The sequence below is a fragment of the Coregonus clupeaformis genome, chromosome 12, assembly GCF_020615455.1.
Source record: "Coregonus clupeaformis isolate EN_2021a chromosome 12, ASM2061545v1, whole genome shotgun sequence".
In the NCBI taxonomy this organism is placed as follows: domain Eukaryota; kingdom Metazoa; phylum Chordata; class Actinopteri; order Salmoniformes; family Salmonidae; genus Coregonus; species Coregonus clupeaformis.
The window spans coordinates 39,726,065-39,750,505 of NC_059203.1; the positions used below are offsets into that span (position 1 = coordinate 39,726,065).

At 42.0% G+C, this 24,441-nt stretch overlaps 2 protein-coding genes across 2 annotated transcripts; one reads left to right on the forward strand and one right to left on the reverse strand.

Annotated features, from left to right (window-relative positions):
- Window positions 1-641: 641 nt before the first annotated feature.
- On the forward strand, window positions 642-15,540 carry LOC121577635 (guanine nucleotide-binding protein G(t) subunit alpha-2-like). The gene is made up of 9 exons (XM_041891390.2): window positions 642-1,013; window positions 10,200-10,242; window positions 10,585-10,726; window positions 10,924-11,081; window positions 11,472-11,600; window positions 11,773-11,902; window positions 13,869-14,022; window positions 14,199-14,406; window positions 14,680-15,540. The coding sequence occupies exons 1-8, from the start codon at window positions 896-898 to the stop codon at window positions 14,387-14,389; spliced, it is 1,065 nt and encodes a 354-aa protein (XP_041747324.2). The 5' UTR covers window positions 642-895; the 3' UTR covers window positions 14,390-14,406; window positions 14,680-15,540.
- Window positions 15,541-17,500: 1,960 nt separating this feature from the next.
- On the reverse strand, window positions 17,501-23,904 carry LOC121577636 (guanine nucleotide-binding protein G(i) subunit alpha-3-like). The gene is made up of 8 exons (XM_041891391.2): window positions 23,099-23,904; window positions 22,634-22,676; window positions 22,305-22,446; window positions 21,790-21,947; window positions 19,680-19,808; window positions 19,315-19,444; window positions 19,020-19,173; window positions 17,501-18,658 (listed from the first exon to the last, which is right to left on the reverse strand). The coding sequence occupies exons 1-8, from the start codon at window positions 23,214-23,216 to the stop codon at window positions 18,468-18,470; spliced, it is 1,065 nt and encodes a 354-aa protein (XP_041747325.1). The 5' UTR covers window positions 23,217-23,904; the 3' UTR covers window positions 17,501-18,467.
- Between the last annotated feature and the right edge of the window lie 537 nt (window positions 23,905-24,441).

Below are 24,441 nucleotides of genomic sequence, written 5' to 3' on the forward strand. Positions count from 1 at the left end.
TATGATTTATTGTAAGTGGCAGAACTCACAAGGCTTCTATCCTCAACCGATGCCTCAGCCCGTGCCAGAAAACGAGACCTGATGCCTGTTAAGCGCTCCATCCTTCACCAGTAAAGACACAAAGCCAAGGTCTTACGCTGTAGAAATGTCTTAGTGACAAATAGTGTATTTCCATGGCTCAGATTTGTTGGCCAATTGTCACTTAAAGTCAAGTAAAATCTCAAAATTATTTACAAATCCCTACCGCATAAACAGGACAGAGCACATCATATCATTTTTTTCTGTGGCTATAAGTTTATTCTAAATGAGAACAAGAAGAACAAGAACATTATCACACCTGACACCATCTCTTTTTGAGCCCTACTTGACAGAACCTGGAAAGGTAAACTGCAAGAGGAAAAGAAAGTAAACTTTGAACATCCAGACCATTGATCTATAAAAAAACAGACCTTCTCTATTTCTAATCCACCCATCTCTTTCTAAACACTATGGCGTTTGCTTTTTTTACCCTTCCCTTTTGCCCTCTGCTTCATCCTAATTGGATTTAATGGTTCCCATGGGAACGCCAGAAAAAGCCCTGCCCAATCCCAACCTGATTTCAAGATGTCAGGTTTAACGTAGGGGAATAGGGGAGGGCTAACACCAGAGAGAAGACAGCTTCCCTTAGTCCCCAAGCAGTGATTGTCCGACTGTGTGCCAGTATACATCTCCAGAGTCCTCTTCCTCCATCCACCAACCCCTGACTGAGGCCAGGACCCCTTGTTCCCAGCCCCCACCTCTGCCTCCCTCTGTGCCTGTCTCCCAGTGCACCCCTCAGACGGCGGGAGCGGACGGCCGCATTTCCATACCACACAGGATCTTGACTTGAAGGAGTGAGAAAGACCCAAAGTTCAAAATGGGAGCTGGAGGAAGTGTCGAAGACAAGGCATTAGCCGCAAAGTCCAAGGAGCTTGAAAAGCAGCTGGCGGAGGATGCAGACAAAGAATCCAAGACAGTCAAGCTTCTGCTGCTTGGTAAGGAGCTGTTGTGCTTGTGGGGCCTCTTCTGAAAGTTCAGAAAAGTAGAATGGGACCCTTAACTGGCTTATGGTCTGTTAGTCATAGACCATAGCAGTGTCTGCTGCAAGCAATCAGGATAAGCATCATCTTCTTAAAGAACTGAAAGAAAGATATTGGTTGGATAGTATGCAACTATGTGCCCTGTTCTTGGAGAGATAGAGTCAAACAGTTTTTGTTCTTGTCAAAGTTAGGGGGCATTGTATTGGAAATTGCACAGCAATGAAAGCTATAAATAGTTGAAGTTTACATAATGTAATTTTTTTTTGAGGTTTTGCAATAAGCAGCCATACCAACCTGTATGAGCTTAAGCATCAGCCATACCAACCTCTGTATGAGCTTAAGCATTAGATAAGATGGACATTAGTAGGTTACACTGATGACAACAGTTGGAATTATTTGAGACTGAATATTCGCTGGCGAAGTTAGCTTAGTTGTTGTGAATTCTTCATCACTTTGATATGGTAACTTGATCGATGGAGCTCGTTGCTCAAGGTCATTCTGGAACATTGTGATATAGCTAAAGAGATAGTTTTGATCAATGTAATGGGCTTTTCCCATTGTTTAACCCTTCCAGATTTGTGGAAACTTGCCAATGCTGAAATGGTTTATTCAAAAACAGGCTAAACCTGTCAAAATGTCTGAAATGATCAGAATTTTGATCAATGTAATGGGCTTTTCCCATTGTGTAACACTTCCAGATTTGTGGAAACTTGCCAATGCTGAAATGGTGCATTCAAAAACAGGCTAAACCTATTAGGCCTACTCAATCAGGACTCTAGCATTGATTCTGATATCTAGCCTAAGTCTCAGTTATATATGACGAGCTTAACAGTAATCTGTTATATATTGCATTGGTGTTCTGCCTTTGCACATTTACTGTACATTCAACATAAATGTGAATTGGCATGTCACTGTAACACAGCCTGGATGTAAACAGATAAGCATGTCACACTGAAAGTAGCTTACATTAAATCAGTTAAGTCCAAGAGTGACTGCTGCTGTTACCTCAAGACTGAGAGAAGTAATCGTAGGGCTTGTGGGGTCAGAGGTGTTAAAAATAAACACCATAATAAAAGGCAATAGCATTTCCCTTGATTGAAACATGACAGTCGATACTATAGTATGGGGTGTATGGGGTCATTCAATGTTTCTCAGCAACCAGAAGGTTGATAGCTGAGCATTGTTTTTTAAGTTCCACTGAAATGGAACGTGTTAATTCATAACTACTAGAAGGGAAGTTGTGAGTCTATATTACCGACTTCAATAGACATTTTGACTCTGAGAAAAGTCTGTAAAGTGGAAAACCTGGAACACTACTTAGCAGGGAATCAGATTAGTGTTAATGTTTGGCTCTGAGAGGATTAGTAGAGCCCTATATTGTCTTCATAGGTTATGAAACCAGGGTTATATGACTGTCTGTAGAAGTGGCAACAGTTATGAATGTTGACATATCAGCAGCATTTGTCTCAATACAGTATGTACAACAATGAGCAGTAGATGTGTCATGAGCCCTAGGTATAAATAGCTATGTGAGGGTTCAGGGGCAGGATTTTGTCAGCTTTTCCCATAGGATCATGGTAACCCAATTATGCTTCCTTTCCTGCTACTTAGACTCCCTGTAATCATTTCCCTAGCACCGGGTTACATCATGGCCTGCAACATGCGTCATCAAATGCTAAGTAGTCATCTCACAGGGCAAAAAGCAAGGGCCAATGACACAAGTTAATTGACAGGGACAATAACAAGGGACAAATAGAGATGCTGATCAATACAACAATTATGAAAAACCAAATACAACAGGTACCAATCCACTAAACGTTTGCAGACAATAGGGTCAACATTAGAAGACTACCAGAGAAACTCAAAAGGTCAAACATCAGAGTAATCAGGGCCAGCAGCAACAAAAGCTTATTAGGATCAATTACAGGAACCAATTACTATCTGGTCATATTAACAACATTCATTTACAATAATGGAGACAGGACATCTACCTTAGTTTACAAAAAATCTAATGTGCAGATGTAACATCTTGTAAACCATAACCCCTGTCTCACCTGTCTACACCCCTCACTAATAGTAAATGTGGGGATAGAAATGGTCATGTTTAAGGCATCAAAAATGGCATACTTTCCCCTGTTGGTATGAGGTTTTGGTGGTTAATGATAAACATATTGTAGTAGTTATTGTCCATATTTTTAACTAAACCAATGAGATGCAGTGACCGCTGAAGGAATTGGTCAAATATTGACACTGATCCACAATCCAGTTGGTAGGACTGCAGCCAAAGAGTGAGTTGAGGCTTTGTTGATGAAAAGCAGCAATTAACAGCCATTAATCCTTGTGTCTCCTGCTGCTCCTGCAGAACACAACACAGATGCAGCAAAGCCAACTCTCTGGCAGAGTAACAATTAGGCTACTAAAGACAAAGTTGTTCTGTATTCTGAATGAAATGTAGGTGAATCATCCCTATTAGTTTTGTCATAGTCAACTAAATTAGCTGTCAGAGCTTAGTGTATGATATTTACAGTACCTTCAGAAATGATTTACAACCCTTGACTTTTTACATTTTGTTGTGTTACAGCCTGAATTTAAAATGGATTAAATAGAGATTTTGTGTCACTGGCCTACACACAATACCCCATAATGTCAAAGTGGAATTATGTTTTTAGAAAGTTTTACAAATGTATTAAAAATGAAAAGATGAAATATCTTGAGTCAATAAGTATTCAACACCTTCATTATGGCAAGCCTAAATAAGTAAAAATGAGCTTAACAAGTCACATAATAAGTTGCATGGACTCATTCTGTGTGCAATAATATTGTTTAACATTATTTTTTAATGACTACCTCATCTCAGTACCCCACACATACAATTATCTGTAAGATCCCTCAGTCGAGCAGTGAAATTCAAACACAGATTCAACCACAAAGACCAGGGAGACAAAGAAGGGCACCTATTGGTAGATTAAAAAAAGAAAAAGCAGATATTGAATATCCCTTTAAGCATGGTGAAGTTATTAATTATACTTTGGATGATGTATCAATACACTCAGTCACTACAAAAAAAACAGCCATCCTTCCTAACTCAGTTGCCAGAGAGGAAGGAAACCGCTCAGGGATTTCACCATGAGGCCAATGGTGACTTTAAAACAGTTACAGAGTTTAATGACTGTGATAGGAGAAAACTGAGGATGGATCAACAACATTGTATTTACTCCACAATACTAACCTAAATGACAGTCAAAAGAAAGAAGCCTGTACAGAATAAAAATACTCCAAAACATGCATCCTGTTTGCAATAAGGCACTGAAGTAATACTGCAAAGGAAATTGGCAAATATATGAACTTTTTGTCCTGAATATAAAGCTTAATGTTTGGGGCAAATCCAACACAACATATCACTGAGTACCACTCTTCATATTTTCAAGCATGGTGGTGGCTGTATCATGTTATGGGTATGCTCGTCATCGGCAAGGACTGGGGAGTTATTTAGGATTTAAAGAAACGTTCTGTCTGCTTTCCAACAGACACTGGGAGACAAATTCCCCTTTCAGCAGAACAATAACCTAAAACACAAGGCCAAATATACACTGGAGTTGCTTACCAAGACCACATTGAAAGTTGCTGAGTGGAATAGTTACAGTTTTCAAATAAATCGGCTTGAAAATCTATAGCAAGACTTAAAAATGGCTGTCTAGCAATAATCAACAACCTACATGACCGAGCTTGAAGAATTAAAAAAAGAATAATGTGCAAATATTGTACAATCCAGGTGTCCAAACCTTTTAGAGACTTACCCAGAAAGACTCACAGCTGTAATGGCTGCCAAAGGTGATTATAACATGTATTGACTCAGGGGTGTGAATAGAATACGTATGTAAATGAGATACACTACATGGCCAAAAGTATGTGGACACCACTTCAAATTAGTGGATTCGGCTATTTCAGCCACACCCGTTAATGACAGGTGTATTAAATCGAGCACACAACCATGCAATCTCCATAGACAAACATTGGCTGTAGAATGGCCCTTACTGAAGAGATCAGTGACTTTCAACGTGGTACCGTCATAGGATGCCACCTTTCCAACAAGTCAGTTCATCACATTTCTGCCCTGCTAGAGCTGCCCCGGTCAACTGTAAGTGCTGTTATTGTGAAGTGGAAACGTCTAGGAGCAACAACGGCTCAGCCGCAAAGTGGTAGGCCACACAAGCTCACAGAACAGGACCACCAACTGCTGAAGTGCGTAACACGTAAAAATCGTCTGTCCTCGGTTGCAACACTGACTACCGAGTTCCAAACTGCAAGCAACGTCAGCACAAGAACTGTTCGTCAGGAGCTTCATGAAATGGGTTTCCATGGCCGAGCAGCCGCACACAAGCCTAAGATCACCATGTGCAATGCCAAGCGTCGGCTGGAGTGATGTAAAGCTTGCCGCCATTGGACTCTGGAGCAGTGGAAACGCGTTCTCTGGAATGATGAATCACGGTTCACCATCTGGCAGTCTGATGGACAAATCTGGGTTTGGCGGATGCCAGAAGAACGCTACCTGCCCGAATGCATAGTGCCAACTGTAAAGAAGGAATAATGGTCTGGGGCTGTTTTTCATGGTTCAGGCTCCTTTGTTCCAATGAAGGGAAATCTTAACGCTACAGCATACAATGAAATTCTAGACGATTCTGTGCTTCCAACTTTGTGGCAACAGTTTGGGGAAGGCCTTTTCCTGTTTCAGCATTACAATGCCCCTGTGCAAAGCGAGGTCCATACAGAAATGGTTTGTCGAGATTCTTGTGGAAGAACTTGACTGGCTTGCACAGAGCCCTGACCTCAACCCTATCGGACACCTTTGGGATGAATTGGAATGCCGACTGCGAGCCAGGCCTAATCGCCCAACATCAGTGCCCGACCTCACTAATGCTCTCGTTGCTGAATGGAAGCAAATCCCCGCAGCAATGTTCCAACATCTAGGAGAAAGCCTTCCCAGAAGAGTGGAGGTTGTTATAGCAGCAAAGGGGGGACCAACTCCATATTAATGCCAATGATTTTGGAATTTGATTGTCGACGAGCAGGTGTCCATATACTTTTGGCAATGAAGTGTATTTCAGTATTTCATTTTCAATAAATTAGCCAACATGTCTAAAAACATATTTTCACGTTGTCATTATGGGGTATTGTGTGTAGATGGGTGAGAAAAAAACATAAATGTAATCAATTTCATTTCATCCATTTTGAATTCAGGCTGTAACACAACAAAATGTGGAATAAGTCAAGGGATATGAATACTTTCTGAAGGCACTGTATCTGGGGTGCAAGAACAGTAACTACTCACCTCTTGCTTTAAAAATAAATAAGCAATTGAACTTGGCAGAAGGCAATGCTCCATACACAATGCCGTCTTCTGGTTCTAAGCTGAAGTTGAGAGATGCATCAGGTATCAATGACATGTCAGTATTTACAGTGTTATTAGGCCAACAGTTTCCTTCTGTGTTAGCCCATTATAGTCTTCTCTTCACCAGGAGGTAGGGGTTCAATAGTTGGATTTGAGTTTAAACTAGGTCTCTGTTTTTATCTAAAGTAGCTTTAAAACAAGAGATTGGTAGGGAAGTTCTTTACATTTACATTACATTTTAGTCATTTAGCAGACGCTCTTATCCAGAGCGACTTACAGTTAGTGAGTGCATACATTTTCATACTGCCCCCCCCGTGGGAAACGAACGTGGAAGTTAGAGAGGCAATTGTTTACAGCCATTTGGCACAAATAGAGCATGGATTAATGGAGACACTTGTTGCAGAGACAGGCTTCTGGTTAATACCTTAAAGCTTTACCTTCACATGAGTAAGAGAAGCAGCAGCAACAGAGGGTAGAGGTACAGTGGGGGAAAAAAGTATTTAGTCAGCCACCAATTGTGCAAGTTCTCCCACTTAAAAAGATGAGAGAGGCCTATAATTTTCATCATAGGTACACGTCAACTATGACAGACAAATTGAGAGAAAAAAATCCAGAAAATCACATTGTAGGATTTTTAATGAATTATGGTGGAAAATAAGTATTTGGTCACCTACAAACAAGCAAGATTTCTGTCTCTCACATACCTGTAACTTCTTCTTTAAGAGGCTCCTCTGTCCTCCACTCGTTACCTGTATTAATGGCACCTGTTTGAACTTGTTATCAGTATAAAAGACACCTGTCCACAACCTCAAACAGTCACACTCCAAACTCCACTATGGCCAAGACCAAAGAGCTGTCAAAGGACACCAGAAACAAAATTGTAGACCTGCACCAGGCTGGGAAGACTGAATCTGCAATAGGTAAGCAGCTTGGTTTGAAGAAATCAACTGTGGGAGCAATTATTAGGAAATGGAAGACATACAAGACCACTGATAATCTCCCTCGATCTGGGGCTCCACGCAAGATCTCACCCCGTGGGGTCAAAATGATCACAAGAACGGTGAGCAAAAATCCCAGAACCACACGGGGGGACCTAGTGAATGACCTGCAGAGAGCTGGGACCAAAGTAACAAAGCCTACCATCAGTAACACACTACGCCGCCAGGGACTCAAATCCTGCAGTGCCAGACGTGTCCCCCTGCTTAAGCCAGTACATGTCCAGGCCCGTCTGAAGTTTGCTAGAGTGCATTTGGATGATCCAGAAGAGGATTGGGAGAATGTCATATGGTCAGTTGAAACCAAAATAGAACATTTTGGTAAAAACTCAACTCGGTCGTGTTTGGAGGACAAAGAATGCTGAGTTGCATCCAAAGAACACCATACCTACTGTGAAGCATGGGGGTGGAAACATCATGCTTTGGGGCTGTTTTTCTGCAAAGGGACCAGGACGACTGATCCGTGTAAAGGAAAGAATGAATGGGGCCATGTATCGTGAGATTTTGAGTGAAAACTTCCTTCCATCAGCAAGGGCATTGAAGATGAAACGTGGCTGGGTCTTTCAGCATGACAATGATCCCAAACAAAGGAGTGGCTTCATAAGAAGCATTTCAAGGTCCTGGAGTGGTCTAGCCAGTCTCCAGATCTCAACCCCATAAAAAATCTTTGGAGGGAGTTGAAAGTCCGTGTTGCCCAGCGACAGCCCCAAAACATCACTGCTCTAGAGGAGATCTGCATGGAAGAATGGGCCAAAATACCAGCAACAGTGTGTGAAAACCTTGTGAAGACTTACAGAAAACGTTTGACCTGTGTCATTGCCAACAAAGGGTATATAACAAAGTATTGAGAAACTTTTGTTATTGACCAAATACTTATTTTCCACCATAATTTGCAACTAAATTCATTAAAAATCCTACAATGTGATTTTCTGGATTTTTTTTCTCATTTTGTCTGTCATAGTTGACGTGTACCTATGATGACAATTACAGGCCTCTCTCATCTTTTTAAGTGGGAGAACTTGCACAATTGGTGGCTGACTAAATACTTTTTTCCCCCACTGTAAATCAATCATCCTACGGAAATTAAATAGTTGTGATAACTGACATGTCAAGAAGACAGGGGAATGAGACAATGGATGACATTGCCAGATGACACTCGTGCAACCACTGACACCTATGGATGGAGAAAATGGGCAACTCAGGCAGAAATTGGCCCATTGTCAGGGGTGCTGAAGGTGGGTGTGGTGCAGGAATCAAGCGCAGGACGCAGAAGCTAAGTCCAAAAGACTTTAGTGAAATATTCACGTAGTAAACGAGCACAATAAGCCCGGAGGCGAAATAACGGCGCACACAGGCGTCAAACAAAAGGCGCACTAACATGTGCGAAAACCTCTCCAAACAACGGAGGGAAGTACGTAGCTCAGAACACCAAAACAGAAGAGCAATCACACACAACACCAAACACACACAACGAGAACTAAATAGGACACTAACGAGGACTAACTAGACACAGGTGTACAACATCAAGACAAAACCAAACGAACATGAAACATAGATCGGTGGCAGCTAGTACTCCGGGGACGACGACCGCCGAAACCTGCCCGAACAAGGAGGAGGAGCAGCCTCGGCCCGAAACCGTGACACCCATGCATGGAGAAATAGGCCTGCACATGGGAAAATAAGTCAGAAACATGGAGAAATGGGCTTGTGCACACTTAGCTTTAGGGAGAACAACCTACTTGCAGGAATATCAGGCCTGTCTTCGGGAAAATAAACCTATGCATGGAGATATTGAGATGGCGAAATAGGGCAATTATGGAGACAGCCCAGCCACCCCAGCCTGTCTAGGTAGGCCCTTTGGCCTACCTTCATGGATAAGAACCAAGGGAGAGAAGGACACACTATCCCAGGAGCTTGTTAGAGCGACACAAACTCACGTCTTCCTAGTGACGTCTTTACTTATCGTCCGATCCTCTGAGAGACCTTTCGACCCCAGGCCTCCTTACCCAAGGCTTCTCAAATCCCTCCATTTAGCCCTGAGCTAATAAGGACACTGGCTTCTGCTAAACCATTGGGACAGATGTCAATCACATTAGCCATAAACCCTTTCATATGCCCAATTCAAAATAGTCAGGAATCTTAGATGGCCCCCTTGAGGTGGCGTGTGGAATAACAAATCCGCTGGTGGCGACAATCTTGTTTGATATAAACCCAGAGGGAAATTAGCTTACTGGTATTATGACATACAACTTCACTGCTCACCCCAGTCTGCCCTATGGCCCAGTACTTGTTTACTCTTTTCAGATTTCTCTGTTACTGACCCCCCGCTAAGTATGTTACAGTTCATACAGAGAGGTAGGCCAAGCTGTGGATGTGGTGTGTAATGGGAAGTATCCCATAAGATGTGCCTATGGCCAAACTGATGGTACAAATGCAACAACAACATGCAGAAACAAAGCTAAACACAAAACAGAAGGTCATGATTGAACAGCTGTGAAAGAACTACAACTGTAACTTTTGCAACACCACTGAATGCTTGTCATGTCGTGTGTCTAGAGGACTGGATCTGTGCCAGTGGAGGGGATAGGCAACTGCCAAGGTTCCTCTTTCACTATGTGCTGTCATTATACATCTCTTTGCTTAGGTCATGTTTTGGCCCTCGGGTTCCCTTTAACCAACTACAGGGTGAATGATGATGATGTGTTTGTACATGAGAAAGCAATTGCAACTTATCTACTTCTTATTTTGTTTTACCAGGTGCTGGTGAGTCTGGGAAGAGCACAATTGTCAAGCAGATGAAGTGAGTATAACAAAACAAACACCATTGACATTGCATCTCTCATTCCTCCTCCCTCCTCATGCACATGCAAGCAAACCTTGTCCTAATACTGTAACATCACTCTAAAAGGTGTGAACTGGGTGTTCAATAAGATGGACTAAGTTTATGGCTCATAATCAAAATGGACCATGATAGAATAGATTGTGGCAGCTACAATTTACATATACCCTTCATGACTACTGAACAAAACACTAGTACTAGTTCTTCTGGCCAATAATGGTTGTTGGTAGCATTGTATAATGTCAGTTGTATTTTAAACTGCAATTACAATTCTAACTGTTTTCTTCCTCTTGTGTTGGGTAGAATTCTCCATCAAGGTGGTTATACCAAAGAAGAACAATTGGAGTTCAGGGCGATCATCTATGGTAACATCCTGCAGTCTGCTCTGGCCATTATCAGAGGCATGGAGATGCTGTCCATTGACTTTGGATCACCAAAAGGATCTGTAAGTCCCACCCTGCGTCTCTAACCCCTTCTGGTCCACCAAACAGGCACTCAATGACACACACTGATAGACATTGAGACACCAGCAAAAGTTTTAGTAATTGCACGTTATTCAAATAGAAATAACAACACTACATTGTTAGCTTAGCTAATTAATTTTAGTTGCAGTAAAACTCACCAGTTGACTTCATGATGCAGGAAGACGGGCAGAAGCTGTCCAACCTGTCAGACTCCATTGAAGAGGGCTCCATGCCCCCTGAGCTGGCTGACGTCATCAAGAGGCTGTGGAGTGACAGTGGTGTCCAGGCCTCCTTCGAGAGAGCAGCTGAGTACCAGCTCAACGACTCAGCTGGCTAGTGAGTGTCACAGCAACTGTTATAGTCTGTTATGACAGTCATATCATTCTTAAGACAGTTCAGGTCATATCTTTGTTGGTACATGTGAGTGTGATTATGTTATATATGGGGGTGTGAATGTATGGCCATGTACTCTTATAATCTCCACCCTGCACAGCCAGAAGAGGACTGGCCACCCCTCAGAGCCTGGTTCCTCTCTAGGTTTCTTCCTAGGTTCCTACCTTTCTAGGGAGTTTTTCCTAGCCACTGTGCTTCTACATCTGCATTGCTTGCTGTTTGGGGTTTTAGGCTGGGTTTCTGTATAGCACTTTGTGACATCTGCTGATGTAAAAAGGGATTTATAAATACATTTGATTGATTGAAATGCTAAACTGAAATCTCACTCAACAGCTACCTTGCAGAATTGGACAGAATCACAAAGTCTGATTACCTGCCCAACGAGCAGGATGTGCTGCGTTCTCGAGTCAAGACCACCGGTATTATCGAGGAGCAGTTCTCCTGCAAAGAGCTGCACTTCAGGTGAGGGAACATTAGCCAAACATGGGAGACCACAAGGGGCCAACTGAGTGGTCTCCCATACATCCTTGCATGTTCATTCCCTTTCCTCTGGGTTGTGATTTTGCACAATCGTCGATTATCTCTGTACAGTCATATCTAACATCTCACTTCTTTAACCCATCTCATTTGACAGAATGTTCGATGTGGGCGGCCAGCGGTCGGAGAGAAAGAAGTGGATCCATTGTTTTGAGGGTGTGACCTGCATCATCTTCTGCGGAGCCCTCAGTGCTTATGACATGGTGCTCGTAGAGGACGATGAAGTGGTGGGTTTGGTTCTACAGTTGACCTCTGATAGTTCCACTAGTTTGTCACAGTTGTGATTTTCTATATCGAGACAGACCGCCTCTATGTGGCCCTTCTTGTCCAAATGTTGTACTTTTGTACAGTTTACTTGGATTTCTCTTTTTTATGCTGTGATCCATTTGGTAAGATTGTAAGAGTATCAGAAGTTCTCATTCTAACTGAAGGGTATTTTCTCCAGTCTGACTTCAAAGTAAACAACGGACAAGGTTACAGAACCCTACTAGCCCATCACGTTAAACTCCCCAAGGACATAGCTCAGATGTCTGCACAATATGATTGCTCAATCACCTCACAGTCCTGTGCCTGATACCACCACCCCCAGTTCAAGCACAGAAGACATGTAGAGTTGTGTTTGTGTGCTTGCCAAAGGCCCAAGATAGGAAATTAGATAATCTCTTTGGTTTAGAGCAGAGGTGTCAAACTCATTCCACGGAGGAGGACCAAGTGTCTGCGGGTTTTTGGTTTTTCCTTTCAATTAAGATCTAGACAACCAGGTGAGGGGAGTTCCTTACTAATTAGTCACCTTAATTAATCAATCAAGTACAAGGGTGGTGCGAAAACCCGCAGACACTCGGCCCTCCGAGGAATTAATTTGGCACGTGGTTTGGAGTATATACTGAACAGAAATATCAACGTAACATGTAATGTGTTGGTCCCATGTTTCATGAACTGAAATGAAAGATCCCAGAAATGTTTCATACGGACAAAAAGCTTTTTTCTTCAAATTTTTTTGCACAAATTTGTTTACATCCCTGTTAGTTATCATTTCTCCTTTGCCAAGATAATCCATCCACCTGACAGGTGTGGCATATCAAGAAGCTGATTAAACAGCATGATCATTACACAGGTGCACCTTGTGCTGGGGACAATAAAAGGCCACTCTAAAATGTGCAGTTTTGTCACACAACACAATGCCACATATGTCTCAAGCTTTGAGGGAGCATGCAATTGGCATGCTGACTGCAGGAACGTCCACCAGAGCTGTTGCCAAAAAATTGAATGTTCATTTTTCTACCATAAGCCGCCTCCAACGTCGTTTTAGATAATTTGGCAGTACGTCCAACCGGCCTCACAACCGCAGACCACGTGTATTGCGTCGTGTGGGCGAGTGGTTTGCTGATGTCAAGGTTGTGAACAGAGTGCCCCATGGTGGCAGTGGGGTTATGGTATGGGCAGGCATAAGCTACGGACAACAAACACCATTGCATTTTATCGATGGCAATTTAAATGCAGAGATATCGTGGCAAGATCCTGAGGCCCATTGTCATGCCATTCATCCACCGCCATCACATCATGTTTCAGCATGATAATGCACGGCCCCATGTCGCAAGGATCTGTACACAATTCCTGGAAGCTGAAAATGTCCCAGTTCTTCCATGGCCTGCATACTCACCAGACATGTCACCCATTGATTCTTTAAATTTTTTTGTTTTTGAAACTATTATTATTATTACTTTTTTTTTTTTCTTGATCGACGTGTATGACAGCGTGTTCCAGTTCCCGCCAATATCCAGCAACTTTGCACAGCCATTGAAGAGGAGTGGGACAACATTCCACAGGCCACAATCAACAGCCTGATCAACTTTATGCGAAGGAGATGTGTCGTGCTGCATGAGGCAAATGGTGGTCACACCAGATACTGACTGGTTTTCTGATCCATGCTTGTACCTTTTTTTTAAAAGGTATCTGTGACCAACAGATGCATATCTATATTCCCAGTCGTGAAATCCATAGATTAGAGCCTAATGAATTTATTTCAATTGACTGATTTCCTTATGAACTGCAACTCAGTAAAATCGTTGAAATTGTTGCATGTTGTGTTTATATTTTTGTTCAGTTAGTATACTAATCTAGCCTGAGGATTGATGAAAGAAACTGTGAGATTGGTAGCACTTAACCTAACACTCCTTCTCCTCTTCTCCACAGAACCGTATGCATGAGTCTCTCCACTTGTTCAACAGTATCTGCAACCACAGGTTCTTCGCCACCACCTCTATCGTGCTCTTCCTTAACAAGAAGGATCTCTTCGAGGAGAAGATCAAGAAGGTCCACCTCAGCATCTGCTTCCCAGACTATGATGGTAAGAGTAACCACAATTAAAAACAGCATAGTAAAACAGTGCACGATTTCCCAAGGACAGCAATATGATGCAGTGGCAAGATACTAGACGACAGAATATATACTGTCAATTTCATCACCTACAATTGAAAACAAATGAGAACCGCTTCATGAGCTGCCTGCTTACTCTGCCACTAGGCCCCAACACGTATGATGATGCCAGCGACTACATCAAGAAGCAGTTTGAGGAGCTGAACATGAAGAAGGGTGTCAAAGAAATCTACTCTCACTTGACCTGCGCCACGGACACAAAGAACGTTGAGATTGTGTTCGGAGCCGTGACAGACATCATTATCAAAGAGAACCTAAAATCTTGTGGTCTGTTCTAAGCAGATACACAAAAAAGGTGCAGTAGTTATCTATTGTCTGTTCTTGTAACCCACATTGACACCTAGCCTGTACACATTGACACTTCTAGTATATTTGGAAGGCTCAGATAATAGACTTGCCTCAGACAGACAAGGTGACATTTTTGCCATGTTGGATACACCCATCCAAATCTTTCAGATTTAAAGTGGCTCAAGGGTAGGTGTTTCGATTTGGAATTCAGCATCTTATTGTTCTTTTATGATTATATGTGGTTATTGTTTCGCCTAAATGTTTTTTTTCTTCCTCGCAGATGTTATTTTCCCCCTCATCCCTCCACTTGGATTCATGTTGAAGTTGAGCAGTAGGAACAGAATGCACAACAGAAGGCTTTGTAATGGCATAAGACTCTTCAGACCCTTCAATTCTAGACTATTCCTTCCTAACACCCTAAATGATGACTAATGAATGCAAATACTAGGAAACAGCAACCAATTTACTCCAAAGATGGCAACATGTCCCTCCCGGAGACAATGTGGATGATGATGTCCTTTAGATGGAAATTAGGATAAGAAGTCAGAAGACCAGCAGAATTAACATATGTTTAATATAGGTACTTTGTTATTCTGAATGATTTCTGGCTCTGTATGATGGGTTTGTGTTGAGGAAAGTGTCCAAAGCTGCTCATGGACTCCAATTGATAAACTTATGAAAGGATATGTTTTGAGGTGATCCATTTTACTCAACATGGTCAGAGTGAAGTCCTTTCCAGTAATATTGCTCTTGCCCCATGATTTATGTTTTTATCTAGTTCTAAGTATCTCAAATTAGAACTCTGTTTGGATATGCCTACTGTTTTGCACCAGATGTAACACAGTAAAAAAAAAAATATTTAGCTAATTCCAATCAGTGAGTTCAAATAGCCAAGTCTAAACTGGAATTTAAGAAAAAGTACCCTCAAAACAAGTTAGCAACGTATTTTGTAAATACAATAGTAGAATAGTGGACCTTATATATATTAATATTCAAATACGTATCAAAATGTTCAACATCAGTGACATGTTTAGTGATGTATATGTATATTTCATTTTGACTATTTACAATTGAACATGTAACTCTGACCGGTCTTGCGAAAGATAGACATTCAAAATAAAAATCGACATAGAAACTTCAATTTCTGCATGTCATCAATCTTTGTATTTTTTATCAAGATGTGTGATGTGACTTTTAGGCTTTAATTAATGTATTGTATGAAATAACCCCCATTGTAGGTGGAATGGTGTTGTGCTGTCAACCACTGACTCAGAGATACACAATGCAAACAAACACATTTATATGACACTATACAGTGCATTCGGAAAGTATTCAGACCACTTGACTTTTTCCACATTGTTACGTTACAGCCTTATTCTAAAATGGATTAAATATTTTTTCACTGATCAATCTACACACAATGCCCCATAATGACAAAGCGAAAACAGGTTTTTAGGAATTTTTGCAAAGAAATACCTTATTTACATAAGTATTCAGACCCTTTGCTATGAAACTCGAAATTGAGCTCAGGTGCATCCTGTTTCCATTGATCATCCTTGAGATGTTTCTACAACTTGATTGGAGTCCACCTGTGGTAAATTCAATTGATTGGACATGATTTGAAAAGGTACACACCTGTGTGTATAAGGTCCCACAGTTGACCGTGCATGTCAGAGCAAAAACCAAGCAATGAGGTCGAAGGAATTGTCCGTAGAGCATCGAGACAGGATTGTGTCGAGGCACAGATCTGGGGAAGGGTACAAAAACATTTCTGCAGCATTGAAGGTCCACAAGAACACAGTGGCCTCCATCATTCTTCAATGGAAGAAGTTTGGAACCACCAAGAATCTTCCTAGAGCTGGCCGCCCGGCCAAACTAAGCAATCGGGGGAGAAGGGCCTTGGTCAGGGAGGTGACCAAGAACCCGATGGTCACTCTTACAGAGCTCCAGAGGTTCTCTGTGGATATGGGAGAACCTTCCAGAAGGACAACCATCTCTGCAGCACTCCACCAATCAGGCCTTTATGGTAGAGTGGCCAGACGGAAGCCACTCCTCAGTAAAAGGCACATGACAGCCCGCATGGAGTTTGCCAAAAGGCACCTAAAGGACTCTCAGACCATGACAAACAAGATTCTCTGGTCTGATGAAACCAAGATTGACCTTTGTCCTGAATGCCAAGCGTCACGTCTCGAGGAAACCTGGCACCATCCCTATGGTGAAGCATGGTGGTGGCAGCATCATGCTGTGGGAATGTTTTTCAGCGGCAGGGACTGGGAGACTAGTCAGGATTGAGGGAAAGATGAACTCAGCAAAGTACATAGAGATCCTTGATGAAAACCTGATCCAGAGTACTCAGGACCTCAGACTGGGGTGAAGGTTCACCTTCCAACAAAACAACGACCCTAAGCACACAGCCAAGACAAAGCAGGAGTGGCTTCGGGACACGTCTCTGAGTGGCCCAGCAAGAGCCTGGACTTGAACCCGATTGAACATCTCTGGAGAGACCTGAAAATAGCTGTGCAGCGACACTCCCCAGCCAACCTGACAGAGCTTTAGAGGATCTGCAGAGAAGTATGGGAGAAACTCCCCAAATACAGATGTGCCAAGCTTGTAGAGTCATACCCAAGAAGACTTGAGCTGTAATCGCTGCCAAAGGTGCTTCAACAAAGTAGTGAGTAAAGGGTCTGAATACTTCTGTGGTCCTCTGTAGCTCAATTGGTAGAGCATGGCGCTTGTAACGCCAGGGTAGTGGGTTCGATCCCCGGGACCACCCATATGTAAAAATGTATGCACACATTAAGTCGCTTTGGATAAAAGCGTCTGCTAAATGGCTTATTATTATTATTATTACTTCTGTAAATGTGATATTTCGGGGGGGGGGGATCTAAGAACCTGTTTTTGCTTTGTTGTTATTGGGTATTGTGTGTAGATTGATGAGGGAAAAAAACAATTTAATCTATTTAAGAATAAGACTGTAACGTAACAAAATGTGGAAAAAGTCAAGGGGTCTGAATACTTTCCGAATGCACTGCATGAGAATCACTGGTACAATAACTCTTTCACAATCTTATGATAATTACTATTGAATAATTATAGACAAGTTTGGCCCACATTCAATTTTAATCAAAGGAACATTCATGTTAAATGTCCAAATGGCAATGTGATTAACATAAAAAGGAGCACGTTTTCAAGAGGGGAATTTCAATGGCAAATACTTTTAGTTTCTAATAAGGCCATTTAGTGAAAGGCCATAATCTTTATACAAATAGTTATATACAAAGATAATCAAAAGAAAATAGGCAACATAATCCAAGTCAAGGCAACCATTACAAAAGCTTATTCTTTAAAGGTTTTAAAAACATTAAGTGATGTCATGATTTGAAAATGAATCTCTTACAGTTGGTTTACAGCCAGTAAACTACTTAAGTGTTATGTAACGATCTGAATAGTGATGAATTAAAACAATAACAATTCAGCATATTAACATTACCAAGAGATAATAAAATACTTTTAAAAACTAGTGGACACGACAATGACCATTTATACTTTTAAAAAATACTTAGTTATAAAGACAGTTATCAAAACTCTCAGAAAATACAAATTGTGATACCTTATTCAACATTTACAATGTAACTAATACCTTTTAACCCTTTAAAGTGAATGCTGAAAGCCTAAAAAGTGCAGAATGTTTGAAAGGTATTTGATAGAAATTTGGCAATAACATTCAAAAACATGAGGAAAATCCAACACTCACAACTTTAAAAGTGAGTCCATAGCTATGAAATCCATAACAGCAAAAGTATAGAAAAGCAAAGGCACATTAGTGCCCTATGTAATCTTGTCTTGAAATATCCAAGGATTCATCATACATTATGGCAACAGTATATGGTCTAACAACCCATCCTCTGTACTCTGCAGCCTACTTCTGCAGTTCAAACACAACCTTTCCAATAGCCAATCATAGTTGTGGTCTGTCAAAATGGCAATGAGCGATTCCCACTTGTAAATGCGTGAGAGGATTCCAACACACTCCCACCCCTATGATGACAGACAGATGTTGCAGGAGTCTCAGTACAAGCCAACCTCCTTCAGGCTGGCTTTGATGATGACATCAGTGACAGCGTCAAAGACAAACTGCACGTTCTTAGTGTCAGTAGCACAAGTGAAATGGGTGTAGATCTCCTTTGTATCCTTCCGCTTGTTCAAGTCTTCAAACTGACACTGAATGTAGGTTGACGCCTCTTTGTATGCGTTTGGACCTAGAGTAGTGGAGAGGAATATGTTTTCTATCTCATTTATGCACTTATTCTCAAAGGACATGCAAAATAGGTATGACTCAATACACTGCGTTGAGCAAACTAGTAATTTCCTATTATGGACTAAACACTTGCTAAACTTTCATTTCCTGCTTTACCAAAGTGTGTCCTGAGGCTCCTCCCATATTGCACAAGCTAATATTTCAAGCGGTATTACTCAGACATCTCAATTAACAAGAATCCATTATGTGCAAATGCTCTCCACTGTGGTTAATAATCCAACAGGAAATTATGTTGTGTGCTGTTCTGTAGTGGCTGATTCCTAAATAACCTGTATATCTTTAAAATGTCAAAGAATGTATACCTGAGTACTCTGGGTAGCAGATAGTGAGTGGGCTCTTCTGGATCTTGTCCTCAAACAGATCCTTTTTGTTGAGAAAGAGGATGACGGAGGTGCCCGTGAACCACTTGTTGTTGCAGATGGAGTCAAATAGCTTCATGCTCTCGTGCATACGGTTCTATGGAGAGATGAGCAGTGTCAGGGTCTGTGTGTGGGTGAAACTGTTATGCAATCCCTTTTGATAAGACTTTATATACTGCAACAACCTTGTAAATACCACAGGACTATAGATTTAGAGTTGATGCCCTTTCCCACTCACCATCTCCTCATCCTCAGCCAGCACCAGGTCATAGTCACTGAGCGCCACACAGAAGATGATGGCTGTGACTCCCTCAAAGCAGTGGATCCACTTCTTCCTCTCTGACCTCTGACCCCCCACATCAAACATCCTGCAGCCAGGGAGAGTCAGAGACATGAAGTGAGAAAAAGACAGGACATAAAAAAAAAAGGGTATGAGAGGTAGTGAGAAAGACAGAAACACTCCTACAGTATGATGTGGTCACTAGGGTGATGTACGAGCAGCTTTGGGCTTTTTTACATTAGTGAATCATTAACTGTAGGGACAAAGTGACTCAGTGATTATTAGTGTCAGTGCACGGAGTGCTGTATTAACAGGTTACGGACTTGAAGTAGAGGTCCTTGAATGTGAAGTGTGTCTCCACGATGCCGGTGGTCTTGACTCTTGTCCGCAGGACATCCTGCTGCGTGGGCACATAGTTCTGCTGGGATATCCTGTCCAAGTCATTCAGGTAACTGAGGAGAAAGAGGAGGAGGCTGACTTAACGTAAAAAGTTATTTAAAAACACTACTACTTGCCAATTGTTGGATAATGCGGTTTCAAATTGGTGAGCCAAGACATGTAAATGGAAGTTCTGGTATTGGATCAACCATGGATGCGAACAACAATACACGTGAACAACTAAAGCCAATATGGAGGAATATAAAGTAAACAAAGAAATGATTCCCAAAACAACTCAAGAGAGCTTGTAATCACATTGTCTGTCTCGAATCCCGAAAACTCCAGTTTTTCCTAAATAAATAAAAGTGACGGCAACTAGGGCCGGGACCATACCAGTATCGTGGTACTCGTTAGTATCACGGCAAGGAAACAAAACACAAAGCGGATTTATGTTGGAAACAAACATGTTGTCATCCAGAGTCACATTTATTTATTTTCCAACCTATAGCACACAATATTTAGCATACAGCAGGTTTTTAAAGGACCAAAGAGTTGTCTGCTTCGTGTTTTAATTTTTGCCATATCATTTTCCCCCCAGATACTGGTATTGTCCTGGCCCTAATGGCAACCTGTTTCTGCCTTCAGGGCCTGGAACTTCCCCTGTCCCCGTCTCTATTGCTTCAGCAGTGTTGCACAACAACAGCAGTCTATCACAGGGTTCCTCCTTTCATGTCCGCACTGGTATCAGAGGAGTCAGACGTCTCAAACTAGGAGTCGGTTTCTGGGAAATCATTCGTACCTAGCAAACTTATCTAGCAACAGGGGACTTTTTCCTGGTCTAAAAACATTTTTCATAAAATATTAATCCTTAACTATATTTTATTGTTACACTTGGCCTATGGCCTGACCCATTGTGACAGTAACTCCCCCTCCCTACCTTCAGGCTATGCGCAAACCCTACACCCCAACCCGAGCACTCCGTTCTGCCACCTCTGGTCTCTTGGCCCTCCCACCCCTACGGGGGTCAGCTCCCGCTCAGTCTAGTCCAAGCTCTTATCTGTCCTTATCTGTCCTGGCACCAGCTTCCCCCTGAAGCTCCCCCTGAAGCTTCCAAAAACATCTGAAACTCTACCTCTTCAAAGAGTACCCCCCCAGCAAAAAATAAAAGCCTTTCGTGAACTAACACACTCACTAAAATGCTATCAACAGGAGCGTGATACTCAGACCTTATAATAGCCTGATTGCACACTCCTCACCAATAAGGATCTGGGTGAACAATGAAGTGAGCTAATTAAGGGCCCTCATCTCACCACTCTACGGCTATTTAGATGGGCAAAATAGTTTCTTCATTCTCTCTCATTGGCTTGGTGTGGATGGCTACGCTCCACAGCATCCTCCTAACTAACTGTGCATGCTTATTATAGCCTGTTCAGAATATAGTACATTTTTTGAAAAGCATTAAGCCTATATGTGGCGAGGGGCACAGTGGTCTAAGGCACTGCATCGCAGTGCTAGCTGTGCCACTAGAGATCCTGGTTCGTATCCAGGCTCTGTCGTAGCCGGCCGCGACCGGGAGACCCATGGGGCGGCGCACAATTGGCCCAGCGTCGTCCAGGACAGGGGAGGGAATGGCCGGCAGGGATGTAGCTCAGTTGGTAGAGCATGGCGTTTGCAACGCCAGGGTTGTGGGTTCGATTCCCACGGGGGGCCAGTATGAAAAATAAAATAAAAAAATAATGTATGCACACACTAACTGTAAGTCGCTCTGGATAAGAGCGTCTGCTAAATGACTAAAATGTAAATGTATATGCTTTCAAGATCCCAATAGAGACAGTGGAAAACAGAAAAACCTGTCAGTGTATTAGGCCAGCAGCCTCCTGATGAACATGTCACATAAGAGCTCTCACAGTAATCTGGATTACAGACAAGCAAGTGCCTCGCTTCTCCTGTTTGAGGATGGCCAAGTGTGCAAGACAATATCATTCACTATGGTTCTCTGGTCGTTATAATACTTGATTCAAGCAGTTTTAGGGCAGAGATTTGTAATGCTCTTACTATGAGGCTGAGTCGTTGAGCTGGTACTCTCTGGACCTGCCGAAGCAGATCTGGACCCCTCCATCCTGCCATAACCTCTTGATGACCCCAGCCAGTTCAGGGGTCATGACCCCTTCCTCTGCAGAGCTGGCCAAGGTAAAGAGCTGGCGGGCATCATCCTGGAGACACAGCCAAGCAAACACAGTTACAAAAAGGAAACAACAATTCTGACAGCTCTCATCCTCGTGGGAACAGCATGACAACAGAAAAATGTCACTCCCAAATCAACATGTTAGGTGCAGAATCAGCTTTCAAGTGATTTACTTCACATGTTGACCATCCATGTTGGAATGGAATGTCACTGCAGCCAGTGGATCATTCTGTACACTGTTCTTGTAAAGTTCGTAATTCCTTGTAGTCATAACATAAAGAGAAACAACACTTGCTGTGGCATTTTACAAAGGGGAAAAAGCAGTAGTAAACTATACATTGTTATAAGACCACTGAAATGTAAGAAAACCTTCAAGCTGACTCACTGATCTTGCTGGGTCCCCAAAGTCAATACCGAGCCTGCCCATTGCTCTGATGATGGCGATGATGGACTGGATGGTGTTGCTGTAAACCACAACCCTGTACTGGCTACACTCGTCCTGTGTGTAGCCGTCCTCATGGATGATTCTGAGGGTAGGAAGAGGAGGTTAACATGCCCATCTTACTGGTGCTTGTGGTCAACATCTAATCTAGATAACATCTCAAAGGCTCCTAACTGATTCATCACTTCATAAGTGTTCCTAATCAATAAAAAGCATGCTAGTTTTTTAACTGTTTTGGGGGTGTGCACAAAACTGTTGAAATATGTACTCACTTCATCTGCTTTACAACTGTGCTCTTCCCAGACTCCCCAGCACCTTGAAGTGTAAAGTTTAGTGGGAAAGAGAGGAGCCATAAAATCAGGAAGAAAGTTTCAAACTCTTAACTCTACTAAATGTGTAGAGATATAACAAACATGCAGTCAGTGCTCAGAACCAGCTGATTCCATCTGTGAAAGTTCTACACCCCCCCTACTGTTTTGGGGCCTTTGCACCTGGTCTGAGAATGTAAAATAAAAACATTAGGCTACACCATGAGCATGAAAGCTGAAGGAATTTTCACGCAGTCTGTGGAAGACTGAATGATCATGACAGCTTTCATTTGAGCAAAGAAGTAGGTTCCACCATTGCCAGATAGTCATGAGCCCTACATAAAAGTAATTCGATCAGTTAGACAGACACCCTCTTCAGACCTCATATCATTTAGATACTACCAATGTCAGTAGCATAGGAACACTTACCTAGAAGCAACAGTTTGACTTCACTTGAAGCCTTTTCGCCAGATTCTCTCAGATTCCGGTCAATGATTTTACTCCTCTCCATTGCAGCTTTATCTTCGGCACTTAGTGTACAACCCATTTTGATCCCAGCAGGTAAATCCTAACTACTATGATAATGTAAAGCTAGAAAGCTACCTGGCTTTTGACAAGTTATCCAAATGGAAAAAACGTTCAGTAAAAAGGAAGGGATGACATTCTAATTCTAGCTACAAAATTGTATTGTTGTGTCTGTCAAACGCTTGCAGCAGAAATCTGGTCCATGTTAACTACGACACATTTTCAAACTACATGTGTGCGACGACGAGCATGAGGAAAAAAAGGAAGGGGAAAAAGGCGTTGGCCAGCAAGCTAGCAAATGTTAGCTTTTACTATGTACATGTCATGTAGCTTGCTAGGAAGCCGAATACTTAACGTTTTGATTGAAGAGCAACAATGTTCAAAATGCATACGATGAAAGTAACTAGTTACCAAATTAACTTAATTAGGTAGCTAGAAAATGTCCGTTTTGGTAGCTAAAGTTACTAGCTAACTGTAGCTTTAAGTTCTTTCCGCGTCAGGTTGGCTTGAAAAGTAAAACTTTTTTGCTGGATATCGTGAGTTAAAACTTCACTAAAAATAAATACAATCTCAACACCCTAAACTGACTAAAAATACTCACACACTTCTAAATACTACTGGCTGTTAACTATTATTTTGTTAACAATTGAAAATGTCTGGCCCTACTATAATGCAAGCTTGCAGATGAGATGAGCAAAACATTTGACTCTCAGGGTCATGTGACGCGGAAATCAAGGAAAATAATTGCTGGGTCTGATGGGAAATGAAGTCCAAATCTATCATTAATCGATTACGGTGATTCTCAACCACATGGTTTAGGAGGACTGAGAGCTTTCAGGGGTCCCTGAAAAAGCATAAAACGAACACATTGAAAATTACAGCAGCTAGACCAAAAGGTGGTCCCCAGATTGTTTGAATGCGTTTCAGTGGGCCCTTGATCGAAAAAGGTTATAAAACCCTGGATTAGATCCATGATGTACTAGAATCTAGCAGAACTGGTTCACATTTACATTTTAGTCATTTAGCAGACGCTCTTATCCAGAGCGACTTACAGTTAGTGAGTGCATACATTTTTCATACTGGCCCCCCGTGGGAATCAAACCCACAACCCTGGCGTTGCAAGCGCCATGCTCTACCAACTGAGCTACAGGTTTACTACACTGAACAAAAATATAAACGCAACATGCAACAATTTCAAAGATTTTACTGAGTTACAGTTCATATAAGTAAATCAGTCAATTGAAATA